The 13960-nt window shown below is 36.1% G+C and overlaps 3 protein-coding genes across 6 annotated transcripts; all 3 read left to right on the forward strand.

Annotated features, from left to right (window-relative positions):
• The first annotated feature begins 965 nt into the window (after positions 1-965).
• Positions 966-5559, forward strand: LOC118048600 (uncharacterized). 4 transcript variants are annotated; one of them, XM_035058363.2, is made up of 5 exons: positions 969-1481; positions 1963-2721; positions 3955-4034; positions 4458-4722; positions 4829-5559. In XM_035058363.2, the coding sequence occupies exons 2-5, from the start codon at positions 2001-2003 to the stop codon at positions 5086-5088; spliced, it is 1326 nt and encodes a 441-aa protein (XP_034914254.1). In that variant the 5' UTR covers positions 969-1481; positions 1963-2000; the 3' UTR covers positions 5089-5559. The 4 variants fall into 4 exon arrangements, with proteins under 4 accessions (XP_034914253.1, XP_034914254.1, XP_034914252.1 ...); XM_035058361.2 differs by having other exon boundaries at positions 1967-2721; XM_035058360.2 differs by having other exon boundaries at positions 970-1481; positions 1588-2721.
• A 1782-nt stretch (positions 5560-7341) lies between these two features.
• LOC118048595 (heat shock 70 kDa protein, mitochondrial) lies at positions 7342-10649 on the forward strand. Its single transcript, XM_035058352.2, has 6 exons — positions 7342-7561; positions 8068-8144; positions 8240-8318; positions 8414-8980; positions 9065-9685; positions 9859-10649. Exons 1-6 carry the CDS (start codon positions 7487-7489, stop codon positions 10486-10488), a joined length of 2049 nt encoding a protein of 682 aa, XP_034914243.1. The 5' UTR covers positions 7342-7486; the 3' UTR covers positions 10489-10649.
• A 2694-nt stretch (positions 10650-13343) lies between these two features.
• LOC118048602 (uncharacterized) lies at positions 13344-13955 on the forward strand. Its single transcript, XM_035058364.2, has one exon. It carries the CDS (start codon positions 13461-13463, stop codon positions 13734-13736), a length of 276 nt encoding a protein of 91 aa, XP_034914255.1. The 5' UTR covers positions 13344-13460; the 3' UTR covers positions 13737-13955.
• The last annotated feature ends 5 nt before the right edge of the window (positions 13956-13960 follow it).

Raw genomic sequence — 13960 nt, forward strand, 5'->3', positions numbered from 1 at the left:
AATTCCATTTATTTTAGCTCAACAACATAGCTTTTTCCCTTGAAGTTCTAAAAATGTCACATGTATATATTAATTAGTTTATACATCTCCCTTTCACTTCCACTAACTAATCGCGTAGGATATGGATAAGTGATTTGTATCTTTTTCACACCGATTGATTGCTTGTATGATCTTCAAAAAAGCCATATTCACAATAAGTTTTTTTTTTTTTTTTTTATGATAAGTGCAATGTGTATTCATTCATCTTTTTCCCTGCAAAAGGATAATTTGTGGCACCATTCATATGATTTTTAAATGAATAATTTGTTTCGGAGCCGATTTCGTGTAGCCTGGGGGATGCTAATCGTGGTATGCATGCATCAAGATTACGAGTCAGGGAGAGTGGTGATTGATCAAAAGGCATCCCTTTTACGTACAAAGTAAAGGCATGGAAATTTTATAAAACACTGGGCCCACTAAGCTTCGCGAGTAAGAATCCAAGCCCAATCAGACTCCATGACGAAGCTAACACTGTAATGGCACCCAACTCTGATGAAAGGCAGAAGAAAAAAAACCAACTTCAGCCCCATTCAACGACTCAGGTATATTTGCCAGGGCCTAAATAAAAGGCCCAACTCAACCCAGGAAGAAAGGAGGAGAGGAGAGAGAGGAGGGAGCCCAAAGAGAGAGGAAGAGGAGAGAAGAGGGAGGGAGGGCCCAAATAAGCCCAAAGAAGAGAAAGAGGAGGATTGAGTGAGCTTATCTTGAAAACGTTGGTTTGTTTTTGTTTTTACAATTAAAAGTATATTTGGCAGGGTATTATCGTTTTTTAAAAAGTTTTTTTATTTAAATATACATGAAAATAATATTCTTTTTATTTTTCAAAAATTATTTTAATGTCAATATTTAAAAATATATAAAAATTAATTTAAAATAGAAAATTCAAATTTTGTTTAATTCAAAACTACTTTCCAACCAGGAAAACAAAGTAGCCCATGAGATGAATTTGTAAACTGCAAAACCTCAACCTTGCCTTTTTTATAGGTCATCCACATACTCCGATTTACTGCTTCTACTCTTTCACCTCACACATTATCCTCTTCATTTATTGTACGAAAAACGAACCAGCCAATTCTGGTCACTATTGCCCATTTTAGTGAGCGGTCAATGTTAACAGCAAATTCCTACAATTTATTCAAAGATAAAAAACCTAGAAAGTGGATAAAACTGATTTGTTTTCCCCATCAACGTGAGAATATTTTATGTCGTTGTATTTTTAGGCTGTAACATAAATTGTTACTCAAAATGAAATTTTTTATATTCTTTGAACAATTCAATACCACCTGCCTGGTCGTTTATTGCTGAACCATAAACCAAAAGAGGATTACTGGGTTTTCATTTTCATCATCTTCTCTCTTTTTGCTGATCTTTGGTGGTTTTTAAGGATTCTTGATCTGGGTTTTTCTTATTGAGGCCTGCAAAGTTTCTTTATTATCAATGAGGTAAAGGATTCTTTTTCTGTTTTATTGAGGGTTATATACTGTAATTTTGATATTTTGGGATTGAGTATAAGCTGAAAGATGGGAAATTTCTATTTGTCATTTCAAGGATTGATGAGCGAACAATCTGCGAAGTTGGACACTTGTAGATGTGAATTATTGGGTTTGTTGCATAATCTGTGAAGATTTCTGTTAGGTTCTTTTCTTGCATGTCTAGTGCTGGTTTTGGTTTGTATTGAGGCAGTTTTAAGAGATTTTGGTTTGATTCAGTATCACCTTCTTCAGCTCTGATATTGGAGCAAATGAGGAGTTTTTATGTCTACTCTTGTGATTTGACCATTAAAGAAGGATTTTGTTGTTGACCTCAAATTGATTTGCTAGCGAGGTTGACTTAGCAAGTTTTTGGATTAGATTGACTTGATTCATATGCTTACTACATTTTGGATCTGATATTCATAGATATCTGAAAACATTATGCACATAGACAGGGAAGAGCCTGTCGCCAACGTGGAGGCAGAGGAGATGGACGGAGACCTCAAGGAGGATACTCCTCTCGGGGACATCCCTCTCTACCGCCACCATTTTTTGGGTATGGTGAGACAGAAAGCCTATATATTTGACGGTGATGGAAATTATTACAATAAAGATTGGGATTTTGCTGAACCTAAAGAAAACGAGTTTTGTTGGTACAATGTAGAACTTCCAAAAATTAACCAGAAGCTTCCGCTCTTCGCACAAAGCCTCATTGACATTCTTTGCCCTCCTTTGAAACTCCAAGATATTCTGTCACTGGTAAGCAATGGGCCCTTTTGTAGTTATGTTAACGGAGCACTCGTGTTCAGAGTTAATTCTCCTGGTCCTCCGACAAGCAATTATACATTTAGATTAGCTGCTAGAATTACTGAGAATTCGGTGATTACCGTGTCACTAGGACGGGTTCCAAGATTGGGTTTCTCTCCAACGAGTAAATCCCTTCTCTCTGAGATTCCTAGTGTGGAGACTAGTGGTGGGCCGCCCTCACATAATGGAGGGGATCAAAAGGAAGGAAGTGAGTTTGTGATTAGAGAGCATGTTCTTGAGTTCTTATTAACAATGAACCACTCAGAGGAGGCTGATAATCCCGTGCCGGAATCTGTCTCAAATCTTGTTGTTCACATCATTGACACGCATGTTGATCACCTTCAAGATGTTACCACCAAACTCGAGATAGAGCTTGACTCCGTGGAGCTTGAATTAGACAAAGGTAAAATTTCTATGTAATGACAACTTATGGTCCCTGTTACAAAATCAAGGCTGCCTTAAATGTTCGCATTGTTGTACGCTTACTGTTTAGATTTCTTTTGGGTGAAACACTGTTAGTTTTGTTGCCTTTTTTCTGGTCATGGCGATAATTACAAGTGTTGAGCTTATTCTTCTTTGATGCTAATATATTTGCTGCACGTTTCTAGCAACCCCGCAATGGTAACTTTTTTAATTGATCTGGAAGGATTATTGGTATATGCACTCTCCGCCACATGTTTATTTAGTAATTTCTCATCCTATTTTGGGCATATTAGTTCTGTTATAGTTTTGGAAAATTGCAACCTCTTATACTTGGTCCTCGTCGTTTGTCAACAAGCAGCAAAACAAATGACAATCGGAGATGTCAAAACTTTTGGAAAACCAAATGTTGAAATGAAATTTGATAGGATTAATCTTGTATTTGCAACCTTGATGGCTTTTCACTCTCAGTATTGAAATTAAACTTGGAATGCATGTTGTGATGTTTTTCCAGTGTCATGCGGAACTGATATTTTATATGATTGGCTAATAAGAACATTTTTGGGAAGAGTTAAGAGGTCATCAAAGCATTGCCAAAGTTCACTTGTGAATGGGGCAGGGAAGCTTGTTGCTAAATGTGCTAAATATTGTGTCAAAATAAGAAACGGTTTGCAGTTTGAAGAAAAAATATTGATTGTTTTCCACATTGATGGGTCTGAATAAGAAGCAAACTCCAATAAAGTTGGTTATCATGTCCTAAATGATCGTTCCAGGACAGTTATCCTTCTTCATGTGGCATGTTTGTGCCATTGCACATGCCTGATATTTTATGTACCATGAAGTCCTTGCAATTACATGATGGAATCTCATTGTTACCTTAAAATCTATTTTCACTCGCAATGGATTTAATTTTCAGAATTTCTGCTTGATACCTCAGATGTTATTCTTGTTAAACTAAACCCTATTTTCTGGGTAAGAAAATAGGTCTACACAAAAGTCTGGATTGCGTGAAAATTATGATAAATCAGCATATCCATGGACCATCAAGGTACCAGAAAACATGGTCAGCAACAGTTACAAGCTTATATCTTTATCAAAGAAAGTATTCCTTTTTCTGTTTGTCCTGAAACTCAAATTTGAGGTGCTTTCTGTTTGGTACATGATTTCTTTCAACTTCTGAGTGGAAACTGAGTGTTGTTTTTATGGTAAACCGCAGGAGGTTTTGCATTAAAGAAACAGATGCTTGATGATAGAAGATTTCCTAATATGCATCTTAATCTTCAACGTATATTGCAGGTAGTTTGTTCACCCTGTTTGATTTCTTGTAAACATGAGAACAATTTTAAGTTGATTGGTACAGAGCCACATAAGTAGGTATTTGAGTAACGCCCTTACAAAATCAGTCTGGATAAGGTGTAAAGACCACTCTACTAGAACAGCAGAAGGTGTGAAGATTGAAGTCCTTGATTGCTATGGTTGAATACTTTCAGGGTTTCATATTATGGAGTTTAAAGCACTTTATTTTGGACATTGACCATAAAGTTTTTCAAGTGCTTTAATTTTTCACCAATAACATCATCTCTGCATTTATTTTGTACAGCAATGCATCCTGGACATTGATATTTTTAGGAAGATTGCAGCTTGTTAAATGTGTGTTTTTCTCTAACAAATATAAAATTGAAACGCATGTATTAAACCTTGTATTTTAACTGAACTCAGGTGATTGCACATGGGGAGCAAGTATTTCCGCGAGTAAAAGAAAAATGTTCTTCAAAAAAATGGTTTTGCAGTGAAGACATTAACTCCCTAGAAGAGTTAATTGGAAGGCTAAGGAGGCTAAAAGAGAGTGTGGGGTTTATAGCCAATCGTGTCACGGCAATTCAGGCAGGTTTGGATAGCTGGCAGGCTGAGCAAATAAACAAGAAACTGTACTATCTCTCGTTCCTTTCAATTATATTCCTCCCATTGTCAATCATCACTGGAGGTAAATGTTTCTCTCAATTTTCTTTTTCAATCATAGTTAAAACTTCTTGGATAACTGTTGAGAATCAAAATTTAATAATGCTGATATTTTTGGAAGCTCGTAACAGTCTTTGGCATGAATGTGGGAGGAGTTCCATGGACAGAGCAAAAGAACCCAGAGGAGAAAGATGGTTTCCGCAATGTGATGTTTCTCTGCGTGGGAATGCTAGTTCTCCTTCTTCTATGCTTCCTTTTCCCAGCTCTTTACACCCATATAGCTGCCTGGCTACGAAGGATGGCTTTGAAAAGAAGCTGGTCTCTCAACAGGAAATCTTTTCTCAAGAGAACTGTTCCGGTTAAAGAAACAGGTGGTTATATTCGCCTTTGAGAGTGTAAGCCTGAGGAAGAGAGTGATGCTGCAATTGTGGTACATGCGCTTTTCCGTCTCGATTTGATTCCAGTTGCGGAATTTGTCTTCGCTCCTGAAGATACATGTCCTAGAGGAGACTTCTCTCAACAAGCCTTGATTCTGTTTCTTTTTCTTGATTCTTGAACGACATGCACTCTGCAGATAAACAATTGTCAATGTTATCACAGATCCTGTCTCAGAAATGGGAATTCTGGTAGAAAATACCTTCTTCCTTTTCAATCTAGATAAGAGGTAAGAGTTTTTTCAAAGGGCTGATTCTGTTTTTTTTTTTGCAATAACGTTGTTAATGACTGCATTCTTTTGCAATCTTTGTAACAAACTGTACAGATTATAACATTCATCGCACTGAATATGCATATAAATATTCAGAGCTTGTATCATTATGATTCCACTCAAATAATAATTGTGAATGCTGCTTGACATCTTTCATTCTCTCGCCATTTTTTTTTATCAGTGGCTATCCTTTCTCTTTTCTGCACTGCCTTTCAGATTGTAGAATTTACAGTGAGTAATATATTTGATTCAATCCCTGTTGATATATCCGGGAATCAAATTCAAATTTGAGATATTGTTAAGAGATTGAAATTTATGTGGTTAAATAAATGAATGATGCATCAATCTTATTTTAATATAATTTCCAGAAAAAAACAAAGAATCAATCTTCAGTAATTCCATGAATAGCCACTTCGTTGTAGGGATCATGTGATAATTGACATCACTCTGTCTACTTGTTTTTTTTTTTTCCTTTTTTCAGCTCTATATTTTTATAACTATTATTTTTTTTTCCATGAAACGATTCCTTTTATTTATTTTATTTTTATAGTTGAAAACAGTTAATGTCGTGGGAGAAAGGAGAGTCAAAAGAAAGCACCCATTCAAATTTCAAACATGGTATGGCCACACAAATGCTTGGTACAGGAAATGCCAACTTTGCACTGCTATGAGCCGCTCAAAAAATGGAAAAACTCCTAAATTATGCAGTAGCCATGGTTAAAGATGGATTCTTTATTCTAAATTAAAAAAGGATTGTACTGAAATTTGCCACGTATGTTTTCAATGTTCTACATTATGCCCCCTGTCTTTTAATTTTGTTTTTATAATACAATTTAAAACCATATCTCATGAAATTAGGCAAAAAAAATATGGAAATGAAAAAAAAAAAAAAGAGGAGTTGCGTTTTGCCGATTCTTCCTGTATCTGAAAGACCGAGTCGTAGACTATACGGGATGAACAATAGAAGAACTGACGGTGGGTTAGGGAGAGAAGAGCAAACGACACAGTTAAAGAAGAGGATTCAAATGCAGTATTAAAAACAGAGGGATGAAATTGAAAGGGGGAGCTGCTTAATTGTTCGTAAAAAAAGGATCAATTAAAAAAAGTCTAAGAACATAATGCAAAAAATAAAAAAAATTAAAGTGACAAAAAAATAAAAATAATTGACGAAATTGATGTTATGAACATAAATTAATCTAATAATTCGATGACTCGTATCCTTTAGCTCGAATCAGGAACTGGATACACACGTTCAGTAACCTTTTCTTTTCTTCCAAGAAAAGAACAAAAAAAAAAAAAAAAAAGCCAGCTAGGCAACTACCCCTCTAGAAGTGTGGACACCCCTCTTTCCCGCACGTGACAACGCGGCCCTAAGCTTCAATTGCCCCAAACGGCAACACCCCAAATCCCAAAATGACTTCCATCTCAAAAGTTATGACTCGACATGTCGTTCAGGGTAGGCTTATTCATCAAGAAACCGCTTAACGGTGTTATTTGGTCCCCTACTCTCATCTCTATTACATTACCATCCTTAAAGTATCTTTTTATAATTTGCTCCTCTTTCCTCGTTCTGTAACTATTTGATCCTTCATTCAATTTTTATAAATAGATATATTTTAATTATAAAAATAATTTTTCGAATGAGAAAAGGAAAGACACTAATGATTATTGAACTACAATTCACTAATATCATGAAAAAATAATATTTGACAATAAAAATATAGGAAAAATACTGAGATCATTTCATTCTGTAACCAAAGATTGTACAGTATAATACGATAACTAGAAAATATAAAAGAAGAGGATGATGCTGAGATATAAAAATCAAATAACAAGAGAGCCAAAGTAAAACGCTTAAGAGAGTAAAGGGACCAGACTCGGCTTACAGTGCATTTTGTGTATTTTGCATTTTGTATATCTAGAACCTTCTACGCTTGCCAGAAAAATCGTTTGCGAGTTGCGCCTCATTAAAAAGCCTTTGCTCCACAAAACCCTAAACCCTTCTTTATAAACCTCCAAAACATCGTACCCGGTTCCTTCTTCTCCGCTTCCAATCCAAATTAACCGTTAGATCTCTTCACTTATGGCCACAGCTGCTCTCCTCCGCTCTCTACGACGCCGTGACGTCGCATCCGCTCCTCTCGCGGCCTACAGATCCGTGCGTCTCTCATCATTTCTACTCCTTCAGTTTTACTAATTTGGTTGTTTGTTCATGGAGCTCAAACCGAGACTTGAACTTGATTGAGAGATGAATAAAAGATTTAGACTTTTTTGTGATTGAGTTTTTGATATGGTAGTTTAGAAACTCGGGCCCTTTAAGGGTTCATTTGTTATGTGTTTTTTCATTTGGTATATTACATAATCATGCATAGCTGTTTTTCTCCGGATATTAAATACTTTGTTTTTTTTATTTGTTTTGTTGTTTAATTCTGAATGATCAGCTGAGAGTTTTGATAAATGTAAATTTTAAGTGCTTAGGCTTTTAGGCAATGATTGAATCGTTTTTACTTAATTCTTGTGAGGATAAAAAAGTTGTAGATGACGATTGAAAAGTGTTGGTTTTTGTTTTACTCTAGTTGGGGGTGGTCTGACTATTAAAAGTTGTTTGCAAATTGAGGTTGAGATTGTGAAATGGCTGAGTTTTGGTGCTTATCTGTTGTGCAGTTGAGTAATAATGTGAAGCCATCGTGGGCTCCTTCTAATTTCAGCCAAAATTTGGCTGGTTTGTCCAGAGCTTTCAGGTAGCTTGTTAAGTTTTTGGTGGTTTTGATTTGTATTTCTGTCATTTGCTGTTCCTTTTGGTATGTTGAAGGTGAGCGTTTCCTCTTCTATGCAGTGCAAAACCTGCAGGCAGTGATGTTATAGGTATTGATTTGGGTACCACAAATTCATGTGTTGCGGTCATGGAAGGGAAGGTAAGCATGAATGGTGTTTGTTCAGATTGTTTATTCATTTGGTTATTAGGCTTCCTTTTCCTTTTGATTCTAATTGATTCCATGATTATATACAGAATCCCAAAGTTATTGAGAATGCTGAAGGATCTAGGACAACCCCTTCAGTTGTTGGCTTCACCCCAAAGGGAGAGTTACTCATGGGCACGCCAGCAAAACGCCAGGCTGTGACAAATCCGAGCAATACAGTGTTTGGAACTAAGCGTTTGATTGGTAGGAAGTTTGATGATCCTCAAACACAAAAGGAGATGAAAATGGTTCCGTATAAGATTGTCAGGGCCCCAAATGGAGATGCATGGGTTGAAGCCAATGGACAGCAATATTCCCCGAGTCAAATTGGGGCCTTTATTCTGACCAAGATGAAAGAAACTGCTGAAGCATATCTCGGAAAAACAATTTCAAAAGCTGTGATCACTGTGCCAGCTTATTTCAATGATGCTCAAAGACAAGCTACAAAGGATGCTGGAAGAATTGCTGGCCTTGATGTGCAGAGAATCATCAATGAACCTACTGCTGCAGCACTTTCCTATGGTATGAACAACAAGGAGGGTCTCATTGCAGTGTTTGACCTTGGAGGTGGGACATTTGATGTTTCTATCTTGGAGATCTCTAATGGTGTTTTTGAGGTATGTGACATGTTTTGCTATTTAGGCTAACTCTGATTTTCATTTAGTTTGGTAAATTGAACCAAGTGAACGGTCCTTGTTTAGGTCAAAGCTACAAATGGTGACACATTTTTGGGAGGAGAGGACTTTGACAACACCCTTTTAGAGTACTTAGTCAATGAGTTTAAGAGAACTGAGGGAATTGATCTTTCAAAAGATAGGCTAGCTCTGCAGAGGCTCCGTGAAGCAGCAGAAAAGGCCAAGATAGAACTCTCCTCGACCACTCAGACTGATATCAACTTACCATTTATCACAGCTGATTCATCGGGTGCTAAACATTTGAATATAACACTGACCAGATCCAAATTTGAAAGCTTGGTAAATCACTTGATTGAGAGGACAAGGATCCCATGCAAGAACTGTTTGAAGGATGCTGGCGTTTCTACCAAGGAAGTTGATGAGGTTCTTCTTGTTGGAGGAATGACTCGTGTTCCCAGGGTTCAAGAGATAGTATCAGAGATCTTTGGAAAGAGCCCCAGCAAGGGAGTAAACCCTGATGAGGCAGTGGCAATGGGAGCTGCAATTCAGGGTGGAATTTTACGGGGAGATGTCAAAGAATTGCTTCTTCTTGATGTCACTCCCTTATCACTTGGTATAGAGACACTTGGCGGTATCTTCACCAGGTTGATCAGCAGGAACACAACAATTCCTACAAAGAAGAGTCAGGTGAGTCTATAGTGCCAAATCTGTTTTCAATTTATCTCCAAAAATTTTAAGTGCGGGCAATAAGTTGCCATGCCTGTGCTAGTGCCCAGGCAGCCCTCTGATATCTATCTGCTGTTCTTTGTGTTTCTGGGCCCAGTTATATATTTCTCTGATCTTTCTTTATGTAATCCCAGGTCTTCTCTACAGCAGCTGACAACCAGACGCAGGTTGGTATCAAGGTGCTGCAAGGTGAGCGTGAAATGGCATCTGACAACAAGATGCTGGGAGAATTTGAACTTATGGGTATTCCACCAGCTCCCAGGGGCATGCCTCAAATTGAGGTGACCTTTGACATTGATGCTAATGGTATTGTCACTGTCTCTGCCAAGGACAAATCCACTGGTAAAGAACAGCAGATCACCATCCGTTCATCTGGAGGTCTTTCAGAAGATGAGATTGAGAAGATGGTCAAGGAGGCCGAACTGTTTGCGCAGAAGGATCAAGATAGAAAGGCCTTGATTGATATTAAAAATAGTGCTGACACCACTATCTACAGCATTGAAAAGAGCCTTGATGAGTACAGGGAAAAGATCCCTTCTGAAGTTGCAAAGGAGATTGAGGATGCTGTTGCAGATTTGAGGAAGGCAATGGGTGGAGACAATGTTGATGATGTCAAATCCAAACTAGACGCCGCAAACAAAGCAGTTTCAAAGATTGGAGAACACTTGAATAAGGGCAGCAGTGGTGGAGGTGATAGTGCTTCTGGAGGTTCACAGGGTGGCGACCAGGCTCCTGAAGCTGAATACGAGGAGGTGAAGAAGTGAGGGGTTAATTTTGGTAGCTGTCTTTTTCTTTTTGATGGTTTTGAACCATATTCGAAGAAAGATCCTTTTTAATTTTATTTGCACTTGGGATTTGTACGTTTCTTAGGGGTTTTGTATCTAAATGGCGGAGGTTAAATTGAACGTATTAGTCTTTTTGTTCATTTGAAAACTGCCAACGGGATGCCGAGGCTGAGACCCTTTTTATTATATTAATAACCAAATTTTTTTCTCAAGGAAATTGTCGGTTAATTTGAAAACTTCACTCTAGATGTCGTTGCTAATTAATCCGCTCGCTGTCGTTGTTTTCTAGCCCTGCAGACAAGTCACGGCAGGCTGTCGCTGTCGTTGTTTGCATAAGAAAAAAAATCATTGTAACCAGTTTTTAAATTATTTTGATGCAACATTATCAAAGATTAATTTTAATAAAAATATTATTTTAATATATTTTTAAATAAAAAACACATTTAAAAAATAATCAAAATCACATTCTCAAATATCATTTTCTCAAACACCCCATATCATTCAACCACTAGCATCCCCCGCAGCCACCAACTTGTTAAAAACAATTTCACAACCACTGTTGCAACACCATTGTACTTCCCTCGCTGGCATTGTTACCTTGGTATCAATGTTACCACCACCACCACCTCTCACCAACCTCCATTACTGTGTCCTCAACATAATTTGTTTCCTTGTCGTGCTATCACTATTTTACAATCAATAGTTTTTAATATTATTTTTGAAGTATCTAAATAATGAAAAATAACTAATTTTATGACAATATTTATCTTCAAAGCAAGTATTTATCACAAAATAAAAGCACCCTTAATTTATATTTGTACTCGCAAGTTTAAGATGCATCTTCGTATTCTTGCTTGCTATGTTATAGTGTTTGCCAGAAAACTTTTAAAGAAAGTGATGGTGTATAAATAAATAAATGGCAACACACTTGTTGCCTTTGTTGTTGTCTGGGCCATATACCCAAACCGCAACACACTCAGCACCCGAAACCTAGATAAATAAATAGCAATAAATAAATAGCGCCTTTACATATTTTTTTTTCTTTTTTTTTCAACATATTTACCAATACATGCATACCTAGATATTTTTCGAGTCACGAGAAGTAAGCAACCTACGTCACACACCGCTCACGCATGAATTTTTTATACTTTCACTCATAAATTCTTTGCAATACAAGCTTTTATACAGGATTGTAATCGCATTTTGTAGTCAATATTCAACAATGCAAACTCTCCTATTTTATGCAATTAGACATCTCATTTATATACCAATTAGTTATTTATAATCAATATATCATTAACAATTACAAAATTCTCTATAGATAAAAAGCTAGACATTACAACCAATAATGAGTATCGATATTTTTATTAATTATCATGCAAATCTATAAATACTTAGATCAATAGGTAAAAAATATAAATAAATTTTATAAGACTCAATGTTTCACTCTTCAACATTTCATGCTTGTATTTTTTTTTTCTCCTCATTTATTTACTAATATAAAAATCAAAGAGTACCTCATTTCACAATAAACCTGTTTTTCTATGAATAATCAAGCAGGCATGAAGCACATCTCAAACTCACATGTACTAGTCCAGAATTATAATCCATGAAAAATTACATGTGAAGTTTTTTCATCAGCTCATTAGAAATAATGTCTACATAGTCAAAAAGGTCGAAGTAGATAGTGTTCGTAAAATTAAAACCTGGTGAGCATGGTTATATTCCATACTCAACATAACAAAAATCTGTCTACATTCAAGGACTACATTTCCATTTTGTAGACACTTTGACTCGCGTTACAGAAACTGTGCAAGTGCACTTATATTTTTGTAACAATAAATTTTCCTCGAGGAATTTGGATTATTCTTTTCTTTTCTTTGTTTTTTTTTTGCGCCCTACTAGTTTTTAGTTTTTATATTTGGAAAAGGTAACAATTGGTTATGTTCGATAGGTTTTTTTTTAAAAAAAAATAAAGAAAACATATTTATTTATATTTTAACCAAACATATCATGATTATAGACATGAGTGGGTAAAATAGTTGAGTTAGCATTAAAAAAAACCCATAAAATTAAAAAAAATCTTTACGATATTAAATTTAATAACCCAGTTATAACATTTTTTTAAATATCCAATTCAATTCTGTTTTGTTTTTAAATATGAAAAAACAAACAAAAAAAAAAAACATAAACCATCAAAACCAATTTGTTTTTAAAATACAGATAATAAAAAAGGCCTAGATTCACCACTTAAAAAAAAAAAAAAGCCCAACTAAAAGACCCATTGACTAATTTGGTTTTTCTATTAAAAAAAACTGAATCCAAATCATTCATTTTAACCGGTTGTTCGGTTTGGTTTTAATAATTCTTCAAAAATATTTTATCCAAACCAAAGCAAACTTGCCCCATAATCCTTCAACTTTCCTCTAATTTTACAGTGCAAACTGATGAATTTCTACTAGTTATTTTCTACAACTTTAAAAAAATTGATATAAGAAGAAAGAAATCCTAGATGAAGAACATAATTATTATTTTTAATGAGATATGAATTTTATTTTTTTAATATTTATCTCCTTTAAAATAATCCCATAGATAAGAGTTGTAGTCTTGCCAACTCGAAGCGATTCAAACTCAGCATAAACCTTAACCCGACCCGAGTTTCTAAAGGGGTCAAAATCAAATAACCTAAAGAATATGGATAAAAAAAAAAAACGAAGAGGAGAATGGGCCCAGTAAACACTTCTATCCTATATTTCAGACAGGCTACTGGACTAGGTTTTCACTAGGCTAATATGGGCCCAAATGTTTAACGCCCTGGAACAAACCGTGGTCTCCTTTCTTCCTCTCTTTTGAGCACCACAAATAGAGTTCGCCGCGCAGAAAGGGAAAAAGAAAAGGAAAACCTAATCGTCTCTGTACCCTAGCAAATCCTTAGATTGACTAGATTTGATATGGCATCAGCTGCCATCTCAAGAGGCGAAATCCTCTATCTGTATCGTTCTCTTCTACGCACAGCCCGTCAGTTCTGCGATTACAACATCAGAGAGTACACTAAACGACGCACTATCGACGCCTTCCGTCAAAACCAAAACCTAACCGACTCGTTGGCCATCTCCGCTGCCTATTCCGACGGTAAGACCCAGCTTGATGTCGCCAAACGACAGGCCGTTGTTTACTCTCTCTACGCTCCCACAATCAAGAGCGTCATGGAGGCCAAATCAATTTGACCTTGCCAACGAATTCTGAGCAACCAATTTGATTTTTCTCTTTCTTTTTTATTTTAATTGAAATAATTATGCTGTTATAAAACTTGTGAATTTGAGTATTTTACTGTCGGTCATGGTTGTAGTGATACTAAAGGCTTATTTTGTTAACTGTGGTTATTAACTGAGTGATGTTTGTTTCGTTAATTAGAGATGTGCTAATGCTATGTGATGAGTTTTCTACTGGG

Source organism: Populus alba, chromosome 9 (genome assembly GCF_005239225.2).
Source record: "Populus alba chromosome 9, ASM523922v2, whole genome shotgun sequence".
Taxonomy (NCBI): Eukaryota; Viridiplantae; Streptophyta; class Magnoliopsida; order Malpighiales; family Salicaceae; genus Populus; species Populus alba.

Bases quoted from the DNA above. Each gene is read 5' to 3' on its own strand.
- LOC118048602 (XM_035058364.2), top strand. From the start codon at position 13,461: ATGGCATCAGCTGCCATCTCAAGAGGCGAAATCCTCTATCTGTATCGT.
- LOC118048595 (XM_035058352.2), top strand. From the start codon at position 7,487: ATGGCCACAGCTGCTCTCCTCCGCTCTCTACGACGCCGTGACGTCGCA. The intron at 8,981-9,064 runs GTATGTGACATG...GTCCTTGTTTAG, and splicing joins TCTCTAATGGTGTTTTTGAG to GTCAAAGCTACAAATGGTGA. The intron at 9,686-9,858 runs GTGAGTCTATAG...ATGTAATCCCAG, and splicing joins TTCCTACAAAGAAGAGTCAG to GTCTTCTCTACAGCAGCTGA.
- LOC118048600 (XM_035058360.2), top strand. From the start codon at position 1,953: ATGCACATAGACAGGGAAGAGCCTGTCGCCAACGTGGAGGCAGAGGAG. The intron at 4,035-4,457 runs GTAGTTTGTTCA...AACTGAACTCAG, and splicing joins ATCTTCAACGTATATTGCAG to GTGATTGCACATGGGGAGCA. The intron at 4,723-4,828 runs GTAAATGTTTCT...AGCTCGTAACAG, and splicing joins ATTGTCAATCATCACTGGAG to TCTTTGGCATGAATGTGGGA.